The following is a 21,462-nucleotide window of genomic DNA, read 5'->3' on the forward strand; positions in this document are numbered from 1 at the left end:
AATTCTATGGAGATTGCATGGGGCGAGGAGAAGCTCGTAGCTCGGGATCGTTAGGCCCTTTTCGTCCCCGCTGGGACCTAAACTCACTCTGCCTCCTTCCAACTAACGGCGTTCCGCTATCTGGCTTCCAATCACTCCTCCTGCTCCTCACCCATCATCTTCGTCGTCCCCTAAGAAACTTATTTTTTCTTACGCTCATCTCGTTGCTCCTGTCAAAAATAAATCCAAAAGGTATGATTAGCTCACTTCTGTCTTGCCGAAAATTGTATTCTACGAGAGATACTCTGTCAGTTAATTCGCCATTTAATTCTTTCGTGCAACATACAGATGAAAGATTATATTATATTATATTCTATTGTATTTATATTACGTTATTTATTTAATTTATTCAATTTAATTCATAATTAAATTAATTACAAGACCTTTGCTGCTTTGAAAATTAATTATTAATATTTTATAAAATACAATGTCTCGGTTACCTGACGAGAGCTTATAGCTCATAGCTTTACCGTCAAAGTTTCACCTTCCTTTGGCGCGTTCTCCGATTTTCCCTCTTATATTCTTTCTTGAGTAGAGGCCCGAAGTGACAAGTGAATGGCGTGCTAGCCTCAAAGAGGAAGGGAGGGGGAGGGGGAATAACAATAACCTCGCCGCGAAATAAGTATCATACTGTCTCGTTTTCATATATATATGCAAGCGACTCCAGACACGCGACGACCTCACAATCGCCACTGTCAGTCCTCGTTGGAAAGAAGCCTGCGATTATGCGGGCGTGTATGCGTGTACGTATTACGTACGTATGCATGTGCTTGCAAACGCCACTTACTCTGTCGCGCGCAAATGCGAGCGTTATCGTTGATCTAACTCCATTCCAATTCCGTCTGAGTACCAGATGACAGGAGAGTGACAGCTCATCCTCAATGCGACTCGCCCCCTTCCCCCTCCCCCTCCCCCTCCCCCTTCCGTCCGTCATCGAAGGAATATATCGGGCATAATTTTATCGCGAATCAAATTAGAGGCCGGTACCGGCGTTGTTCCCGCCTCATCGACCACCGACGCGTTATCTTTACGTCAATCCTGCGACACCCCAATATCTCGTTAGCATTTTTTTACGAGAAGCAATTTTAATTTCTGCTTCGCCGATAAACACCTATTATTATTCCTCGCGATACCAATTTGAATTCGAGTATCACGTAGGTAAAATATAATATATCGCGATATCGCGCGCGGTCGGCGGCCCCCGGGAGTCCGCTTCTCATTTTTGCGGTACGGTGGTGCAATGTGCACGCCATTTACAGGGTGCATAGAGCAACGAAGGAGCGATGTTCGCAGCGTGCGAGATGCAGCAGAGAGTACAGGACGCATAACGGCGAGAGGTGCCGGTGGATAAAAGAGCGAGAGAAGAGAGAGGAAAGAGGTGCGGGGGAGGCCATGGTGGGAGGCAGGCTGAGAGGAAAACGCGAAGGAGCTTCCATCTCGGGCTCGAGATTTCATTAAAATTCATGAACCGTACGCGACTTGCGCCTCTCTCGCGCCGCGGTGGTCTTTGAGTTTTGCGCGTTACGAAGAAACGGCGCGATACAGCCACCGACGTGGATGGACGAGAAAGAGAGAGAAAGAAAAGGGGGAGAGAGAGAGAGAGAGAGAGGGCGAAGAGAAAAGCGACGTCAGCTATGAATAATACAGGGAACTTCTAATTGCGCGAGACAAAACTCCGCGTAGTTGGAAACTTTCGTCCCGACTACGATGGTCGGGAGGAGGAACTTTCGCAACTCTTGCAAAACTTACCACTTGTTTTACCGTCGACCCATCCTCTTTCGTTCGCCCGTATACGCGCCGCGTCGTCTCGCCGGAAGTCAACGCGGAAACGCTGCGGCTCTCTTTATACCGTCCTTCCGCCGGTCGCATCTTCGCGCGGCTATCGCCGTGGAATCTCGCGAACTTTGTTCCTTTCGTTCCGCCGTTTGTGATTCCCCGTGGAATTCGCTCCGAGATGCCGAGAAAATGCCGCTCGTCAACTAGTCTTTGCCCAGTTACAATCTTCGTAGCTGTTATGGTATCCAAGATAAGGCGTAAGGTGATATCGAATAGAAAGTATTAATACAAAAAACATACAAGGCGATCTTCAAGGCTGTATTTCATTTTCGTGTCTCTTTATAATTTAAGAAAAAAAAATGGCAAACTGATACGCCTACGAATGTTGTCGATGAGAGTGAGAAATGTATGCTATTCGTATTTTTTAACAAATATTTGTCCAAATAGCACTAATTAAATATTTACTAAATATAAATATATATTTATTTGGTACAAGAATTTGTGTGATTGAAGTATTATTTTTTTTCATTAAGTAAATATTTATTTACCGCAAGTATTTAATTAATACATATTTAAAGAAATAAATATTTATTAAAATTTAGTAAATTTTTTCCAGTACTGAAACATCGACTTTAAGATCTAACGATCTCAAGAAATTTTCTCATGACAGAGATTAATTATTAATTATTGGAAATCTGTCCGCTTTCTATCACCCTCGGTACATTTCCTTCTTTATTCCACGCGTGAAACATCGCGTGGCAGCCGAGAGTCACGGTCGTATAGATTATCTGTTCGATGATGATTAAAGTTATTATTCGACACGTCATTTGAGAAAGAGAAACAGTTGTTTTCTCCTTCGCTCGATCTCGCTCGAGCGCTCTTTCTCTCGTTCTCTTCCTCTCTTTTCCACGATAGTGCTCACATAGGTGTCGGCAATGAAGAGAGGGATATCGTTTCTACGGCTAGGGTGTGTTCAACCCCCGTACTCAGGGGTGGCTGTAACGTCGCTCGTAAAAACACCGTAAACTCGACAGCAACAGGTCCCGTGTGTCTGCCGCAGAAGCGCCGGCCGTGCCGCTCTCGAATATGACGGTTGATACGAAAGCGTACACGAAGGACTGCCGACACCTCGCTGCACTGCTCACGATCTTTTGTGCCATTCGCTTTGCAAAGAGACAGTTACGAAATAGAGTACAAATATTTTCTCTAGTCGACAACGTTTTGTGGACTCATCATTTTTTTTCTCAATTTATTAAGTACATTCGTAGATGAAATACAATCAAAACTCGCCGAGTCTCCTCGTACGTTTTTTTTTTCCCCCATCAATTTATCAAAACCACGCATTTTCAGGCATCGCGTTTGAAGCATCGATTCTAAACGTACCTCTATCGAGACATCTATCATTCACGATTACACATTTCATGTATTTTTTACAAGTATCGTCGAACTCTGAATAAAACCGGAAGAAAGGACCGACGAAAAATCTCGGAAACTCTCAGTGCATCCGGTATGCACGAGGTAGAAAACGTAACCACGGTACCATCTTGTTGATTCCGACATTTTTACGCGAGGAGGTTACCGGAACGGTCCGGGCGACCATCATCTTCACGATGGTTGGGGCGAAGGGGCGGGAGAAGCGGTGAGAAAAATTGTCACGGCGAAGGATTTCGAATTCTCGCCGCGTAAGGAGTCTGCGGCAGCAGAGCCAGCCAGCTCTCCTTCCCTTGCATGTGCATGCATTATGCATGCACAACGGCGCTACGAGAAAAATGTCTTGGCAGCCGCAAAGCGCGGGATGGTTGCCTTGTCTCTATGTATGCGGCGTTATCAGCCCAGTATATGCAGGTGTACATGTGTCGATACCGGGGGGTCCAGATGCACTCAACTTCGCCGGCGGTCTTCTAATTACGCTGATAAGATTTCACTAATAATGACATCTATTATGAACGACGTAAATGGCGATTGGCAATATAGCGTGTGAAAAATTATTTTTCTTTCAACATATATTTTTCAAACAAATCGAAGTAATGCAATCTTGATAAAGATTTTTTTTCTTTTTTTTTTTAATACTGCTGGAATTAATTATTTTTTTCGACGCACTCTTTATTATTAGCAATATTTAATTCATGAAAATGCATCGTTCTTTTTTCTTATTTTTTTCGAAGAACGTTCAAAGAATAATATGGGGGGAAAATAAAAGATAAACATCGAGATTAAAGCTGGAAAAAGACGAGCTATGGTCGACCGAGTCACAATAATGCGTCTTGAGTTCCATCCTCGATATTTCCACCGACGGTTTTTCCACGATTTGATATTGAGCGCCCTCCCCCTTGTTGAAGGTACGGTGGGGATGAAGCTGAGCCGACAGTGGCGACCGTCCACCCTTCCTCAGGGACGGATTGCCCTCTCTGGTTCTTCTGTGGACTATGTCTGATGTCTATGGCTCCATCAGAGCCTGTACAAGAACGCGTTTTTTCAATCTGCTCTGATAGAGTTATATTTTTTTTCACATTATTATAGAAATTAATGAAGAATTATTGTAAAGAATGCACTGTGTATCGTTATGATACTTTATTAAATTTTATTTAATAGGATATTCAAATGCAAATTTATGCTTTTATGAGAAACACTCGCTACTTTCTAATCTAAAAAAGTAAGATTGCCGAAGTTGTATATCGTGCAATTTATGAGTTAAATATGGATAACGAAGTTGCAACGTATGGAATATCGTGAAAAGTTTCACGCTAAAACTTGAAGCTTAGCCGGACGATGTTTCGCGTGTAAGAGACAACCCTCTTCGTTAACTTGGAAACCGAAGAATCGTAGAGCCGAGGGGGAGAGGGTGAGGGTGGTTTTTCCAATGATGATGCACCGGCAGGAGGTGTGCGTTTACGGCACCCGTGGGAGTCACCGGCATGAAAACGAAACGCGAAGAAGAAAACTCCGGATCCTGTCCATCCTTAAAAGAGGAGTCTCGAGTTTCTGTGTGAAAAATTTCACAATTTCAAAACGTTGTAAACTTAAAGCAACAAATTTCGGCGGTAGTTCTATAGTTGTACGTATATATAATTCAAGTATCTTTCGCTAATTTCCTTTTTCGATATTTCATCACGAAATTACTTTTTCTCCCGAAGAAATATTGAGTTCAATTGTAGAAATTAAATTCGGGCTCAGAATATAATCTTGTCAAAATGCTTTTTCATCTATCATTTTAAAAATAAATCTATCGTTCTCTAAAAGTAAATTTATACAGTTCTCGGAATTAAAATTAAATAGGATGTCATGATTGGAATTCGAATTGATAGATATCTTTTTCAATGAGATTTTTTTCCATCCTCTGATTTCGTTCGACGTGAAAGGATTCTGGCTGTGTGGAAAGAGTTTCGCCGAAAGACTTTCGGGTTCTGATGGAATCCTAAATTTTAAATCGCTCGAAGGATCCCAGTCGGAAATTGAACCTTGACCTTTTCCTCCTTGACGACTTTCGATCTTTCTGATGGGATTGGTCTTACGATCGTGAACGGGCGTTAGGAAAGCACTATCGTCGTTAGGTTTTATCGTAGATGTTTTGGCTTCAGGTATAAAGTGCGTCTAGAATAATTTCACTAGTCACACTTTGCGGCCGCAGCACGTAAAGGTTTTTCAGTTTTATGCGTTGCTTAGCTATAAAGTGCCGATCCGACGTTGTCTGCAGTGTTGGTTAGAGTTGCAATAGTCGGAAATATACTTAAACAAAGATATATTTTATATGATAGATCCTACCGACGTTAATAATTTTATTTATTAAAATTGTGAAATTACGTTTAAAGACATTTAAGGGAAAATATCGATAGTTTGACAGTTTCGGAATATCGTTAGCATCCCTCGTGGCTTTGGCTGGCTCATAAATTCGCCAGGGAGAACTTGCCACCAAGTCCCTGGAGTAGCGGGTAGCCCGTTCAGAATTACATCGCCGATATTTTTGCTTCGCCGATGCCGCCGACAATGAACATTTTCGCGACACGCACGTCGCGGCGAAAATGCGAAAGTCGCTCGGCGACGTCGACGTCGGCGTCGGCGTCGGCGTCACCGTCGGCGGCGGTGGCGACAACGCGACAGGCGTCGACGAAAAAAGAACAGCAGTAACATCTCCTTTTTCGCGCTGTCCATTGACGTTTATGCGTTTGCACGCGCGGTCATCGGTATACGCGGCTGCTGCCGGTGCATCCGTGCGAATGCACTCCGGAGATTTTCCAGGCCAAGTGCCTCGGCGTTATTCGCGGGGATGCACACGCCGTAGATCATGGTGTTTTCAGCATCCATATCCATACGCGCGTCTACGAACACACAGGCGCGTCTGTACGCGGAAATGCACCGAGTTATTTTCTGACCATTGCCTCTCGCTCTCCTCGCACGTACAGTCTGGTCCATCACGTGCCTGATACGCGGGATACAGGACGTTCCGCTCTGGACGGAATGTGGGGCCTTTCAGTTATGAATTTTCTATTAATTTTACAGTTGATCTTTTTCGTTGGCGAGAATTCAGTAGCGGGCTTTTTGTATTCGAATGGGAAGCGACAGACATTCATGAATGATTCATTAGGGAGAGACACTTGTAATCTCGTGAATACATTTCACAATCGAACTTGATCCGAAATGAACATTTTTTTCGTCTAAATTCTTCTTACTGTACACATTTCTTTTAATTATGTAAAAATGGGTATTTTAATTTATTATATTTACTTATTTATTTTTTTTTTTTTCATGTTTTTCTTTCATCTCATTGCTATATCTTTTAAGACACGCGACTGGTTTTACGTGAAGCACTCTGTATATACAACGCACGTCGGTCCGTGGCTACATAGGCATCGACTCGTGCATACATATACACACGCACACGCGCACGCGTATACCGGGTGGTCCGAAAGTGGCGTTGGTCTCGACGCGAGAGCCACTCGATCAATACACCACGTTGCCTCCACCCCCAGAAACCGTCGGTACACCCCTTCCACGCCGCCTCTGTCTCTTCTCTTTCTCTTTCTCTCTTTCTCTCTTCCATCCTCTCTTCTATCCACCGGCTACCCCTCTGCACCGTGGCCGACGTGTTCGCCCACCCCCGGGAAGAGGGACGATACGGTGGAAACGGGCTTTCGGCCGGCCGAAGACTCGGAAAGGAAATACTCCGCTCAGCAGAATTTTTCGACACACGCTCCTCGTGCACTATGCAAAAAAAAAAAAAAGAAAAAAAGAGAAGGGGAAAAAACGATTCGGCCATTCGCGAGACTCTCTCTGGAAAACGGCATTATTCCGCGAAATGCACATCCCGATTTTTCGAGAAATTCGCGAGAGCGTAAATCTTTCGGAATAAAATGTAACGCGCGTGCAGGCACGCGAGGAAGTTATTCTTGTGGAAATTAATATCGTCGCATTCGCGAGTCATCCCGTCGTAACTTGATCCTTTCTCTTCCAATCTCCATCGTAAATACACCGTTATCGATGGCGCTATCTTGATCTGGCATTCCCGCGTATTTGCGCTTATCGCGCGTGGGATGGATACGGTTAGCCGCTAAATAGATCGGCCACCCTCGATGATCGCGGAAATCCTCTCGGAATTTCACCGGATTCCCGTGTTATTTTCGATACCGACTTTATTATAAGCTCGTTCCATGGACGCCCCGGCGTGGCGGTACCGGCGGCAGCGACGGCTTATCGCGTGAAGTAGAAACGGATTGAGTCCGTTCCTGATCAGTTTTCCACTTTGTCGATGAGGGTTGGCTCTCGTAGGCATAAACGAGGTTATAGAGTCATTATTAGGCATTATGGACCTGTTTCGTCGGCGGGAGCTTATACCAGAAAGAGAGGCCAGCGCGCGTAGGCGTTTTCCTGTCGTGTTTATTTAATCGATTACCGTGGCCGTTGAATTTTACAGTACCTACCGAGCGAAATGTGCCTCTTATACCCCGCACTCGTAAACTGTTACAGCGGCGATGTTCTATCATCGACATTACGATCGGATCGTATTGTGATATCTACCGCAGGGAGGTACGAATAGACGCAACGTAGTTCGTACGATGAATATTTTTAGCGCGACTTACAATATTAATGAGCGTCAGAAATCTAGAAACTGGAAATATTTCCAAATTAGTTGGAAAGTAACGAATGGTTTGCAGTTTTCTAAAGGATTAAAAATTATAGTAAAAGATGAAACGCGAAACGATCTGCAATTATCGTATAATGCGATATTTTATGAACGCCGTAAAGGCGTTATAAAAGCGCGAAAGGGTTCGTTTTTTTCACGCGCTCGTAAAGATCGACGCTATCCGGTTCATTTTGCTGAACGAGGCGAGGCGACTGAGGGGAGAGGAGGAGGATGGGAGGTCTGGTGGTCTTCGAGGTACAGGATACGGCACTGACCATGCGTGCGAGGGGTGTTTCCACCCTCCACGGACGAGGCCGTGGGTGCAGAAAGGGGAGGAGAGCACACATTCGGTACACCTGCGCTGTATATTGCGGAAAAGCCGGACTTGCCAGGCAATAAGAATTTCTTTCTTCATCCCTCGCACGCCTGGCTCCCTTCTCCGCGCCCTGTCGACATGCAACCCTTTATTAATATCCTCCCCCTGTTCCTCCTCCTCCTCCTCCTCCTCCCCCCCCCCCTTGGCCCGCTTCTCCTTCGTGCTACGTCTCGTCGGTGAAGCACCACCTTCGACCTTTTTATCTACCCGCTTCTATCCTCTCGTACTTCTCATTGTCTCGCAACAATGTGGACTCGGGGGCTAACTAGTTTCGCTGATACGGGCGTATTAGAGCTGCCTCGGACGGAAAAAGAAGGCCAGAGTACAGACCGCCTTTCGTCTTTCGTTCCGCGCGCGCGGACGACCCTCTCTGTGAACTCTGCACCTGTGTACGCACGAGCTCCAAATCGGAGTCTATATAGAGCACGTCGTGACGGCAAAAACGAGGAGGGAAGGTCTCTCGCTTGGTGAACTTGGTGAACGCGAATAATGAGTTCGTTCCACTAGCGCCGCCGTCCCACTGCAAGTCTTACCGTAACAGATGATAGTAGATTGAAGCGAGATTCATGAGAGAGGTTTACTCGCCGAACTCACGATTATTCTTAGCTCGACCGTAGGCGTTTTCGCAATCGTTCGGTAATTATCTCGCCGGGCACGTTCCGAGTGATTTAATTCTCGACGCGGGGGCCGCGTAGCCGCGAGCCGTTCTTCTCGCGGTTTCCGACGCGCGCGCGAGCATTCCCCGCGGTTATTAAGCTATTAAAAAGTCTGGTTATCGTTTGCCGCGAGCTGTACGTGCGCGCCAAGCCGAGACAAGTCCTCGAGGGTTTCCTGAGCAGGAATGCCACTTCAATAACGAAGCCGAAGCGCAGCTATGGGGAGGAGGGAGCTTAATTTGCCTCGAGACACCGCGTTCTCTCTCTCTCTCTCTCTCTTTGTACACTCTCCTTCGCGTACATACACACGTACATACTTATGTACATGTATACATGCACGTGTGAATATATATACATATGTGTGTGTGTGTGTGTGTGCAAGTATCCTAGCCGGATGCCTTCCATAGTTATACCACCGCGCCTGTCTCTCGGTGCTGGCATCGTACTCACGTTTCGTCCGCGTATAAACTAGAGAACCGCGCGCCGAGGTGCGTCCGTGTGCGTTGCTGTACACGCCGAGTATATAGCACGCCTAGACCATTTTGCAGCGTTCCTGCCATTCTAACATCCGTGTTTCATTAAAAGATCTCTCGGCCCGACCTCTCGGCTGCGCCGTAACGACTGGCACTTCGCGTAAGACGGACCACGCCGGTGTGTACACTCGGTGTCTCGGAAGTAATCTCCGCGTTCTTGCGGCGGACATTGGTCCCTTGACGATCGTGTCGTCGGCATCGCGTCTGACCCGCAAACTTCCTTAACGAAAGAACACCCTGTGTACAACGGAGTACGGAATAAATAGTACTACGATTCATAAAGTTTGCTTCAAATCGCCTCAAGATACGAAATGCGATTTATGAATTATTTATTCAGATTCTTTTGCTTCTAAGCGCATTACATTACACGCGCGGAGATTGTATCGTATTATTGTATCATATTTTTTTATGTCGTGACGGTATCTGTTGTGACGTTGACTTGATGAATGAAAATAAGCGCCACAATCTTGTTATGCCTTGAAAGCGCGACATATTACGATGGACGTTTCCGTCTTGCATTTTGCACGTTATTGTAAGAAAAAATGTGTAATCGAGATTGGGTAGTCTAAGATCAATATACACTGTGAACGCAGCGTCGTTGTGCAATCGCTTAGAAATTCATTGTGCGATAAAACCACATGCGAGGACTATTAAACTTGTTGCTCTTCGGCTCGACTGTAATGGAAATGAACAATGGCTTGGTAATACTTGAGAAACTGTATAACCGAAGTTGCAGTTCTCAGTAGTACTTCAAATACTCTTTCAAATCACATCCATTGTTTCAAGTGCCGACTTATAATAATACGTTTCGACTTATAATAATATATGTATAGCTATATATTTTAAATCATAACTCAAATGTCTAGTTGCTCTGTCCTACCCATTTGAATAATCTTGAGATTAATTTAACCCTCTGCTGACAATATGAAATTTTAACTTTTTCAACGTCAACAATAGAACTCTTTGAGAATACAGTAATTTTTTTATTATGTTTCAGATTATATAAAAATCTGAAAAAAACTTTGATATACTTAAATTTTAACGAGTTTTTTTACTATAATAAAGTCGGATTGTATTTTACTTACTTTTTACAGATTTAAATTTATTTATCAAAAATCACAATCAAAATATCGATGACGTCTTTAAAGACCCCATATTGTTAGCGGAAGGTTAATGGTATGATTTCTCAAGATATATCTCACGAAGAACCGGGACTCTTTTCGGTGACTTTATTGCGGATTTAACGTGAGATCCTTGCTTTTCTAGTCTGCGGGATAAGATTTCGCAAGGACCCGCGCATTTCACAGGGGGTTGACGAACATGAATGTGGCATAGTCGGTAATGCCTCCGTAAGGGAGTTAACAGTAATTCCTGTCGACCGGGGGCCCGTCCCTTTCGACATTTACGACGTGTTTTACGCGATCAAAGCAAGCCGTAACAATTATTGGGCGATCTCGCGGCCGTAAAATTTTATTCGACCCCCACAGCTACGGAGCAAGCCACCCCCATCGCCGTTTCCAATCGCGAACTAGGGGGATGTTTCACGATCTCTACCCCCTAGCTGCAAGTCTTGTTTCTTACACGGCTAGAAGATTATATATTAAGTGGTAAATGCCTTTGAATTGATTTCAAGATTCAATAAAGTCTTCATGAAATATAAGATTTATAAGCAAAAGTAACATCGCATTGATAATTCAACATTAAATGCTACATCAAGATGTCGGCAATTTCATATTAAATATATTATTTTCAAGAGCGGTCGAGATTTATACTGCAAGGCAGTCGAGGAACGAGGCGCCGAGCATTCTCGGGGAGCATATCTTCGCACTTATCCCGTCCAGGTGGCGGAAATCGATGGCCGCCGGCGATCGTTCCGGACACCCGGTACGTCGAGCTCTGCGCATTGTGTACATTTGGCCGCGTTTTCGCGTCGAGTTTTGATTTACGGGGTTGAAGGAGTACGGGAGGCAGGAGGGCGACCGCGGTGAACAGGAGGAGGGTGAGTGTTCCGGCGGAAGTAGCTAGGAAAAAGGAGGAAAAATAATAGGAGGGAAAGAGGGGTGGCGGTCGAGAAAGTTGGACGGGCGGAACATGGCAAAGATATGGTCGAGCGAATTCAAGTCGTAAGATGGAGAAATAGAGAACAGGGGTTAAAAGAGGGAACGAACTACGGGGAGGGTGGCGACGACGTCGATGCTGGAAAAACATCGCGGAGCATTGTGAGCGAAATACCATAGTTCGCGCGCGGGATCCTTTTTTGGGTGGCGAAAGCACGGAATTGCCAGAGCGCGAAAGAAATCGCCGAAAAGAAGCTCTTCCCTCTCCCGCGAGCAACATAAAGCGGGAGATATACGCGCGAACGAGCGCCGAACTTCGCAAAACATTGTTTTCTACGGGCAGAAAGAGAGTTTCGAGATTCGCCCGACCGAGAAGTCCCGTTCTCGTCGCCTCGGCACCCGGAACTTCCGCGTCGATAAATCCGCGATCAACGGGATACGTCGTGAAACGACGAGTACGACTGGGAGGGTAATTCGTTGGCGTGTTTTAAAGCGGAAGAAAATTTTATGCTTACGAAGATGAGTATAAATTTCTCAAAATTCTTCACACATTAAATTTTTATTTTGTTCACTTTCTATTAGAATTTATTTTACACACGTATGAAGTTGGTCCCCTCCAACTTTTGAAAAAATTAATTTTCTATGGCTCATATTTATTGTTTGCACACTTTCGTTAAAAAAAAGTTTCGTTAGTACTATTTAAACAAATATTTATCAAAGTTTAGTCAATTTTTTCCAGTTCACATATACAAATCTGAATAAAAATTTTTTTGGATCCTCAAAATGATGGAGGATAAAATTTTTGCTAGGATATCCAAATTTTTCCATTGTTTATCATGCTTTACTACATAAATGTTTTGATAGTACAATAAAATTTTAGATGTATGTATCCCTAGTTAAATTTTCAGATACTTCAACAAAATCGTTCTTTCCGTGCGATTTCGATGAAGGATTTTCCACCGTGCATTTAAACGCGCGTTTATCGCGTGCGCTACTTTATTTTCTTTTTTTTTTTAATTTTTTTTTTCATCTCGACATTCGAAACCGGCACGCGAGTTAGCATCGCATCACATCGTCTCGAACAAGCGAGGACGAGTCTCGAAACACGAGCCTGCCGTCTCGATTTCCTTCGTAAATCAGGAGAGCTCGGTATATTTTTACGGCAGGGGCGTCGATATCGGATCCCAAGGGGGCATAGACATTGGCGTCTTTCTTCCCTCCTCTTTCAGTTCCCTCTCGGAAAGCGAACGTATCGCGCCCTACGCCTGGGATTCACCCTCGAATTAAAAGAGCAGCCATCTCGGCCACCTTCCCTTTTTCCTCTCCCTTCTCGTCTTACCCCGCACGGATTAGGGAATGAAGGTGTGAGAAAGGTTACGGGAAGATGAAGAAAATAGAGAAATGAAGTTAATATTATACATGAAACGCTGAATCAGCCATATTAAATATATAATTTTACGTTAAGTACGGAGATGACTAAAGGAGATGCATTGAGAAAAAAACAAATTATATTTTGCATAAATAATTTTAATAATTTCATTTTCCAGTTTTGTGCATCTTTCTAATGTGCAAACTATTAATTTTGACAATTAATGACGCTCTCGTCATCTCGCTTTTATAGCGTTTGCGATACATACCGATGCACATCTAGTAACGTCTTCGGTATTCTGACATTCTTCCACACCTCGTTTCCACATCCGCGTTAAAATGGCGACAACGTCATAGAGAAAAGCTGCCCTAATCTCGCGAACGACGCCGGGTGTGCGATAATTCAGACCATCCCGGCGAGTCTTACAGCGGGGTACCAACCGGCGCTCTTAAAATATGCAAGGGAAAGAGAGAAAGAGAAAGAGAGAGGAATACGGCCGGGATCCACGTGCGACGAAACACAACCCTCGAGATAATTTAGATTCGTGGAGCGAAGCACAGCAACAGAGAAGACCGGTGGCAGAACGTTGGCGGTGTGTATTGATCTAAACGGGAACCCGTGAAAGCAATTAAGATAAGGCACGGTAACAAAGGGTTGTCGGCTGCTACCCCGCTTTCCGCGATGGAAAACAACGCGGTGACGGCGGATAGCGAAAGGAACAGACGGGGGGGGAGGGGGTGCAGATATACGTGAAGGAGGAAATACGAGGTCTAGGCTGGATGTTAAAAGGCGATCGAGAAAGCTCGACATTTATTACAAAAGCGGACTATGGCGAACGCGAACCGAGGTTTTGACCCATGAAATTATAATCCATTTGTGTGATACCTAAAGTTGCCTGAGCTACTGCTACTGTGCCGTTCGCATTCATTGAAGCGAGTTATTCGTTCGTCTGTTCCGTCGCTTGCTCACTCGCTCGATCTCGATTCGATTTTATACATATAAGGCAATTACAATTTAAAATAGTCTCCGATGATAATAAATCTAATGAATAAGAGGTTATCCCATTTTTCTATCGAAGCAGATCTTTGTGCTCAAATATTTCTGTGTGAATTTATATACACACATTTATATACGTATCTGATTCTGCAAATTGCACGACGAAATCTTTTTTACGCTGTTTTTGCAGAAGTAAACATCAATCATGAATAAAGAACAGTAATATATCACATATTAAATTGACAAGCAATTTAATAATTTACATACATAAAATATTTACGATATTCGCTGCTCGTCGTAATCAAAGACATTAGTGTTAACGCGTTATTTTTCAAGGTTCTCTCAATCATTTAAACCGTTTTCGCGGCGCACAAATTAATCGTGCAATTAGCCTGCAAGTAGGCCTCTCTTCAATAAGGTGCCGTATTAATGTACTTCATTCGCAAACGACCCTCGAGAACGACGACGTTACGTTTTAGCAGGTATGAGTTTATATACTGGGTGTCCCGTATACAGATCCGCGCGTCGCACACGTGTCAATCGTAGATAGAGGGAGAGAGAGGGAAAGGGATAGCAGGAAAATGTGGCAGAAAGACAGAGACGTGGGGAGCAACGAGAGCAAGAGCAAACGGCTCGAGCAGACCGTCTGAGTCGTAAAATGTTAACTGCTAGTAAAACTGAGTTTACGCGCTTGTAAGGACCCCCGCAGGAGGCTGCTGCCATCCCTGGCCCCTCTTCAGCTTGGCAGCACGCAGAGTCGCCCCTTACACCCCCTAATAGCCAGATTATTGCTCGTAAGCCAGCCACCCCCGTCGTCTGCCCGTCTCCCGCGTGAACACGGAAATAATTCCGAAAGAACGTTTAATTTGCACGTTTTCTTAGACTCCTTGTTATTGGATACCAATAATAAGGGGACTGAGTACCGTCGCCATCTGAATTTCGAAACATTGTAATACATGTATTGTAATACATGCGTTCGACATCAATTCAACTCACAGTTCTTATTAACTCTTTCGATTTACAATTTTTATCACGAGAGGGAAAAGGAAGAATAATTTTGTAGAAGACACTAAAGTCATCTAAACGGATAAAGCATCACAATTTGTACGTCGTTTAACTCAAATTCAAAAGTGAGTGCAATTATCTTAACCTTTGTCAGGTTAGGCTAATTAAGTATACTTAAAGTGTAAAGTTACATAAAATGTGTACTATCCGGCGCTAATTTAGCTCCAAAGTTAAATTTCGCGGATATTTTGTCTTGTTGACAAAATGTGACTTTAAGACACGGTTTTCGTAATTGTATAAGAATGATTATTATCATATGCTGTTGGATTTATTTTTTTTCTTCTTTCTTTCTCTCAAGAGCCTTTCTTTTTTCCACATTATGTTATAAATTATAAAATAAACTTCGATTACAAGGATTAAAATTGATACAATCTTTTTTCATAGATAAGAGGACAAACATTTATTTCTATCTTAAAACGAGCGCTCGTATCAGCGATCGAAATTGCTTGGCCTTTTAACTTTCAATGGTGCAAGTTCTTCCGCATCGCCGTAAACCGGCGTTTTATTCCACCGCCCTCGGCGAGAGACGCCGTCCAGAGGTTTTTCATTTTTAATTACCCACAGCGCCGTGAAAAGTTTCTCGGCACTGCACGAAAGTTTTAATGGCTGCGTTGACTGTCGTTAACCCCTTCTTAAGTCATCCGTGGAAGTGCCGCGGAACGTGCTACGATTTCGAAACTTATTTGACTTCATTCTTGAAGCTCGTTTGATTCGGCCATACCTTTCTCCACCGTGATTCAATTTTCAACATCATTCATTCGAAACGTCACTGAAGGAATAATGAATTAGCGTTTGCTCGATCCAGAAATAACAGATTCATTCTGATTTTTCGAAATTAATATCTTATTTCGCTCTTCCCTGTAAAAATATTTTCTGTCTTCCGCGAAGACAATTAGCCCCAAAACAGGTTTTTAACAATTGAGAAATTACGAGTCTTGCAATTTTTTACTTGAAGAAACTTGTTTCCCTGTCATTTAAAGCTACACAAAGTCTCCTCATATCAGAATCCCCCTAGAATCTTGCCGAGGAAACAGAAGTCTAGCCCCTCTTTTCCACTGGCATAATTGTTACACTTCATATAAATGCATTAGCTCTGCGCATTCGTTTCACGCCTCCGCGAGTCCACGAGAAGTCTCGTTCGTTCCCCTTTCTTCGTTCGTCTCTCCGGGGACTTTTTTCGCGAGCTGTGGCGAAAAGTGGCGGACGAGAAAAGTTTTCAGCGAATTCAAGTAGCGACTTGGGCAATTGCAAACGCGAATTCATTCATAAAGTCACATCGAGAAGGAAGGTAATAACGTGAAATTATCGTTCGAATTTTCTTGGAGAAACGTAAGAAATAATATTAAAATATTCGCAAAAAAAATTGATGATAAATATGAAACAAATTTCCCGTAAAATCCATCTTTATGTTTTCAAAGATAATCAATAAATGTTTTCAAATTTTTCACATTATCTTTAGATACAATTATTAGGTGTTGGAATTAATTCGTAGCGTTTTACAAGTGATGGGAAGTACTTTCATTAATGTATTTTTTAATGCTCATGTGAAATAAATAACATTCTTTCATTAAAAACGCTACGAATTAATTCCAACACCTAATAGTTTATATTTTTTATTGTATCATATACGTCATAATTTGTCAAGATTTTAGATTGACTAGATATAATCTTGCTATAAACAGGGTAGTATATCTTGTATGCCAGAGTTCAGTCTTCTCTGAAGACGAAGAGATTCCTCTTGACGCTTCGTCAAAGAAGCTGAGAGTTTCTTGTTTCGCTTGCATGCCAGTATTTGCCTCGGGTGAGGGTGCTAACTGTCGAAGACGACAGGGTTAACATCTTCGTGGTGGCAGGGAGTTTCGCGCGAAGATAGGGGGAAAATCGGAGGATATACGAAAGGCAGAGTATAGAATGTCCCTCGCTCTGCGGTTTTATGGGTCGTCCAGCTCCATCATGCGCCATAAAAGTACAATAAAACCGCTGTTACACCGTGGAGAACTACCCGTTCTAAACCACTGCGTGCAACGGGTCCTTAAGACGAGAAGAAGACTGACGGAGACGCTTGGGGAGACGACCAGAGGCAAAATTGATTCTTTTATGATCGACAAACGCGCGACCCCGAACTAGGATCGATTTGCAAGCAACCCATTTTATTTTTACGTGAATACATGCAGATATATTCCCCTCTGTCTCTTTGAGATCCTTCAAATCGAATTAACCGTTCTAAATAATTCAGAGTATAGAAGTTACGAGCGTAAAATACATAAGGAACGTGATTTCAAAAGTCACATTTCTGTAAAATAACTATTCTTTGGAGAAACTTAAAATTATTTTTTTCTACTCTCTAAACCTGAATCAGCGGAGAATCACACTGATATCAGTATGCCATTGGTAATCAGTGGTAATATTACATTCCCCTATGTATATGAATATATTGTAATTTTAACGTGGCGCTTTCGTCTGTTTTCAGTTTTGTCACTGAGAAACACGCAAGAAGAGGAGCCGCCAGACCCGCAACTAATGAGGCTGGACAACATGCTGATCGCCGAGGGAGTCGCTGGACCAGAGAAGGGCGGTGGTGCGGGGGCCGCTGCATCGGCATCCGCGGCAGCTGCGGCTGGTCCACCCGGGCAACCGGACAACGCGATCGAGCATTCGGACTATAGGGCTAAACTTGCTCAGATTAGGCAAATTTATCATCAAGAACTAGAAAAATACGAGCAGGTTCGTATAAAGGAAATGTCGAAAAAATATTATCGAGTGGCTTGAAATATATTTCAGCTTTAACTTTTGCGAGAGAGAGAGAGAGAGAGGGCATCGTGCGCTTTTTGTGTATACCGGATTTCCGTCTGCAAATTGCATAATGGACACTCGCGTTTGGTTCGCCGAATTTAATCTTGATGAATTTATAAATGTACTGCAAATACAAAATGGCCAACCGACCCATTAAGCCAAACGGGTTAAGTTTAACTCGCGTATTGATTTTCGTAGCGCGCGGCGCCGCAGTCAAACATTTTTACGTTTGCGCGCGCGACGTCGCAAAATCCCCTCTCACTCCCACGAAAATTATTCATTTCAAAGAGAGAGAGAGAGCAGGCGAACACGCTCGCTTTATGCAAATCCCGCTTATGAATATTATTCGCCGCGAGCGAACGGCGGCGGCCCATTATCGACGCCATATCGAGTATTGAATTCGGGTCGCGGAATTACATCGGTCGTTTTATCGTCGTCCGACTTTGTGAGCGCGAAAAAAAAAGAAAGAGAAATAAAGAATGAGAGAGAGAGAAAGAGAGAAACGGAAAAGGCGAACTGAAAGACTGAAATGAACTCGCGGCGCGTAAACGAGCGCCGTTATTCACTCTCGCCGAGAGAACTCTCGGCGAAATGAAAAATTTAAACGCGTAACCTCGCGGTTATCGTCGAGATCCGGCGGCTGACAAATTTCGGCCATCCCGGTGCGCTATCAGCCCTCTCGATTCCACCATCGATAATCTCTCCGCTCGTGAAATTCAACGACGTCAACGCGAATTTATCGTCCGCCAACGATCTCGCGGTCTCGTTAAGGTTGCGTAATATGCTGGAGCGAATTCTCACCGTGATACAAACAACGATCACAGGCGGTCACGAGTCCGCGCGATAAAACGATCGATTGAAAATTCACACTGTAATTCCGCGTAATCCACGGGTATTAGACGGTGATCTTCATTAATAACGCGTTATTAAATCGCTAGTGAGATGATCGTTGTAATCAAGCGATTTTCACGGCACGTACTTTCACGATCTTCTACCAAAAGGAAAGCGTCAATAATTCCCTTGCGGCGTGTCATACATATACAGGGTGTTCCAGGTGGAAAGATTAATATTCTAAGAGATGACGAGATATATAAGATATATCTCGTCATCTCTTAGAATATTAATCTCTATCTCTATATATATCGACTGATATATCTTATAATATCTCTATATATCTCTCTCGAGATATATAAGAGATATTATAAGATGTATCAGTCGTTTTGAGTAGAAATGTTTATATGAAAACGTGTATCTTATTCTGAACGGTTTCCGAGATAGTTTGAACAGTGGGTTTTTGAAAATTTATTATAAACTTTTAACGTCTCACTTGAACAATGGACTATTAGAAAATCTACGTAGTATCTCTTTTTTAATAGTATAATTTTGTAAACTGCAAATTCAATCTCGAAAATCGTTCAGAATAATAAGACACGTGCCAAAGGGTTTGCGGGTTATCGCCATGTCGTGATCCATAATGGCATTAGCAATGGATCACGACACGGCGATAACCCACAAACCCTTTGGCACCCCTGAAGAAAATACCCGTGAAAGCTTCAAAAGAATAAGACACGTGTTCATAAACATTTTTACTTAAAGGGTTATTTCCCAGAATATTGACCTTTCCTCTTGGAACATCCTATATGCATCGATTTAAACAGATATTAAGGAGTCTGTATGGCCTATTCCGTAACTCTTTAACGACAATTTTACTAGCTAGGAATGTCGTTACGCAGGTATTTTACATTGTGAAAAAGCTGCACAACGACAATATAATCGATACCGAACTATCGTTAAAAGTTACAGAATAGGCCTACCTGATGTCGTCTGTTTTACTGACAAAAATACCAATTCGTATTAATTTCAGAATCAAAATTTCTTTTTCACAGTAAAATACACGTGCTAATATACGTATATCAGTTTGACACGATTCAATCGGAGTCTGGCCGTCACGTCAGCATTCTCTTAATGATTCTCGATTATGACGGAAACTCGTGTACTTTTTTTTTCTGTGCGAACGTTTAATGGCGACTAGCTCGAAAGGGGGACTGATAAGAGAACGGAGAATGTTATGCACGTACATTCGAGAGAAACGACTGCCGTCGAGCTGGTCTCGGACGGGGCGACTCGCGTGCTAATGAAGCGGCTCGCGCTAAGTAAAATCTCGCGTGCCGGACCTTGCCTGTATGTCGCGTGATACACGGGTTCTTTCAAGAGGACGCAAATCACTATGTCGAGATATTGCCGCGCTCCGACGGAAATTCGACGATGTTATCGCAAGCAGTTTCATTAAGAATTTCCCCCTCGGTCGCTTCCTCTTGAAATCGCTGCCATGATTCGGTCGCGACGCGACGTGGCGCGCCGCGATAATTCGACCCGACAGGACAGCTTTGACGCTGGATAAGAAGACCCTCGTGAATTTGGTGAAGTAAAAAGTAAAAAAGTAAAAAGTTCCTCAGTCGATTAACTCGAATAAATAATATTAATTAAATGATCAAAGCTCGGAAACGCACGTGACTAATTAATAATACGTATAATAATCTGATGTATGAATTAAATGGTCAAAGCCCTTTCACGAAACATTTCACGAAATTATTACGTGGGAAATTTCCTCAAATGATACTCGGAATTACCCCTGACTCTTGCACGTAATTTTACTTTTAATTAATTTATTTGGAAAATAATTCAGCACGATTCAGAGATAGCTATCTGTGCGATTATCATCGCCGTCACGAGGCAAAGTCGCGGGGCGATTACAAAATCGCGCGTACTCATCACCGGTCGTGTTCACATCCCTTTTTCACCGGCGGGACAGATTACCGGTCATTCCGCTTGACATACGCGCGTAAAAGCCCTTACATTCGCATGACGTCGCGCGTAATCGGCTATTTTTACCGTAAATAGGGCCCGCTCATCGGCCCCAGGCGCATAACTCTTTTTAACGCCGCTCGCGTTTTCGCCGGCAGTTTTTCCTTGCCGCTCGCGTATATACGAGTACGTTCGCTCCCTATATACGTGGATATACAGCCGTGTGCATGCACACCCACGCGCGCACGTGTGCTTTAATTGCCACACCCGCTTCGACCCCATATTTCACCGTGTGTCAGCGGGCTTGACGTTTCCCCGCGGTAAACACGCACAGCCCCGGAGGTCCACCGGCGCGGTGTGGCGCATTCGTCAGGGTCGGATTAAAAGGGCATACCGTATTTTCGCGCAAAATGATTTTGACGTCACGCCTCGCTATTAACGGCGGTAACGTCGCGTCCTTTTATTTTAGAACGTTGGAAGAGCCAACGGGAGTTAACGCGTGCGTTATTACCGTCATTCGCGAAGCGATTTCCTCGAAGCTTTGGAGGCGCGCGTTCGTCCCGCGTGGCGAGCCGTCGCGTCGATGCGGAAATTGAAGATTACAGTTCTTGGAAAGTAGCAATTCGCGCTCTGCCGTCGTCGGTGGAAATCGTAAACGATGATTCGTGACCGTTCTTCTGGGATACGCCCTGGATCCGCCCCTGTAATGCGTGCGTGGCTCTTTGTAACCGCAACAATATGCGCGCCGAAAACGTATGCATTCGCGTGCAACTTTGCGATGCAACTCGTGCGTGCCGAGGGGTGGTCCGTTGATAAACGGGGCCGTTAACGAGTTTTAAATCTTCTCCCACTTTTCCAATTTCTTTTTCCTTCCTTTTT

General features: G+C 43.8%; 1 protein-coding gene across 8 annotated transcripts in view; it reads left to right on the plus strand.

The window, feature by feature from the left end:
• The window catches only part of exd (PBX homeobox extradenticle), a 51,099-nt gene that overhangs the window by 13,039 nt on the left and 16,598 nt on the right, over nucleotides 1-21,462 (plus strand). For all 8 annotated transcript variants that reach the window (XM_011066010.2, XM_011066015.2, XM_011066012.2 and 5 more), the window contains exon 3: nucleotides 17,456-17,709. In XM_011066010.2, the coding sequence (XP_011064312.1) occupies nucleotides 17,456-17,709 (254 nt within the window). The remainder of the gene's footprint in view (nucleotides 1-17,455; nucleotides 17,710-21,462) is intronic.

This window comes from Acromyrmex echinatior, chromosome 12, assembly GCF_024713525.1.
Source record: "Acromyrmex echinatior isolate Ae372 chromosome 12, ASM2471352v2, whole genome shotgun sequence".
Lineage (NCBI taxonomy): Eukaryota > Metazoa > Arthropoda > Insecta > Hymenoptera > Formicidae > Acromyrmex > Acromyrmex echinatior.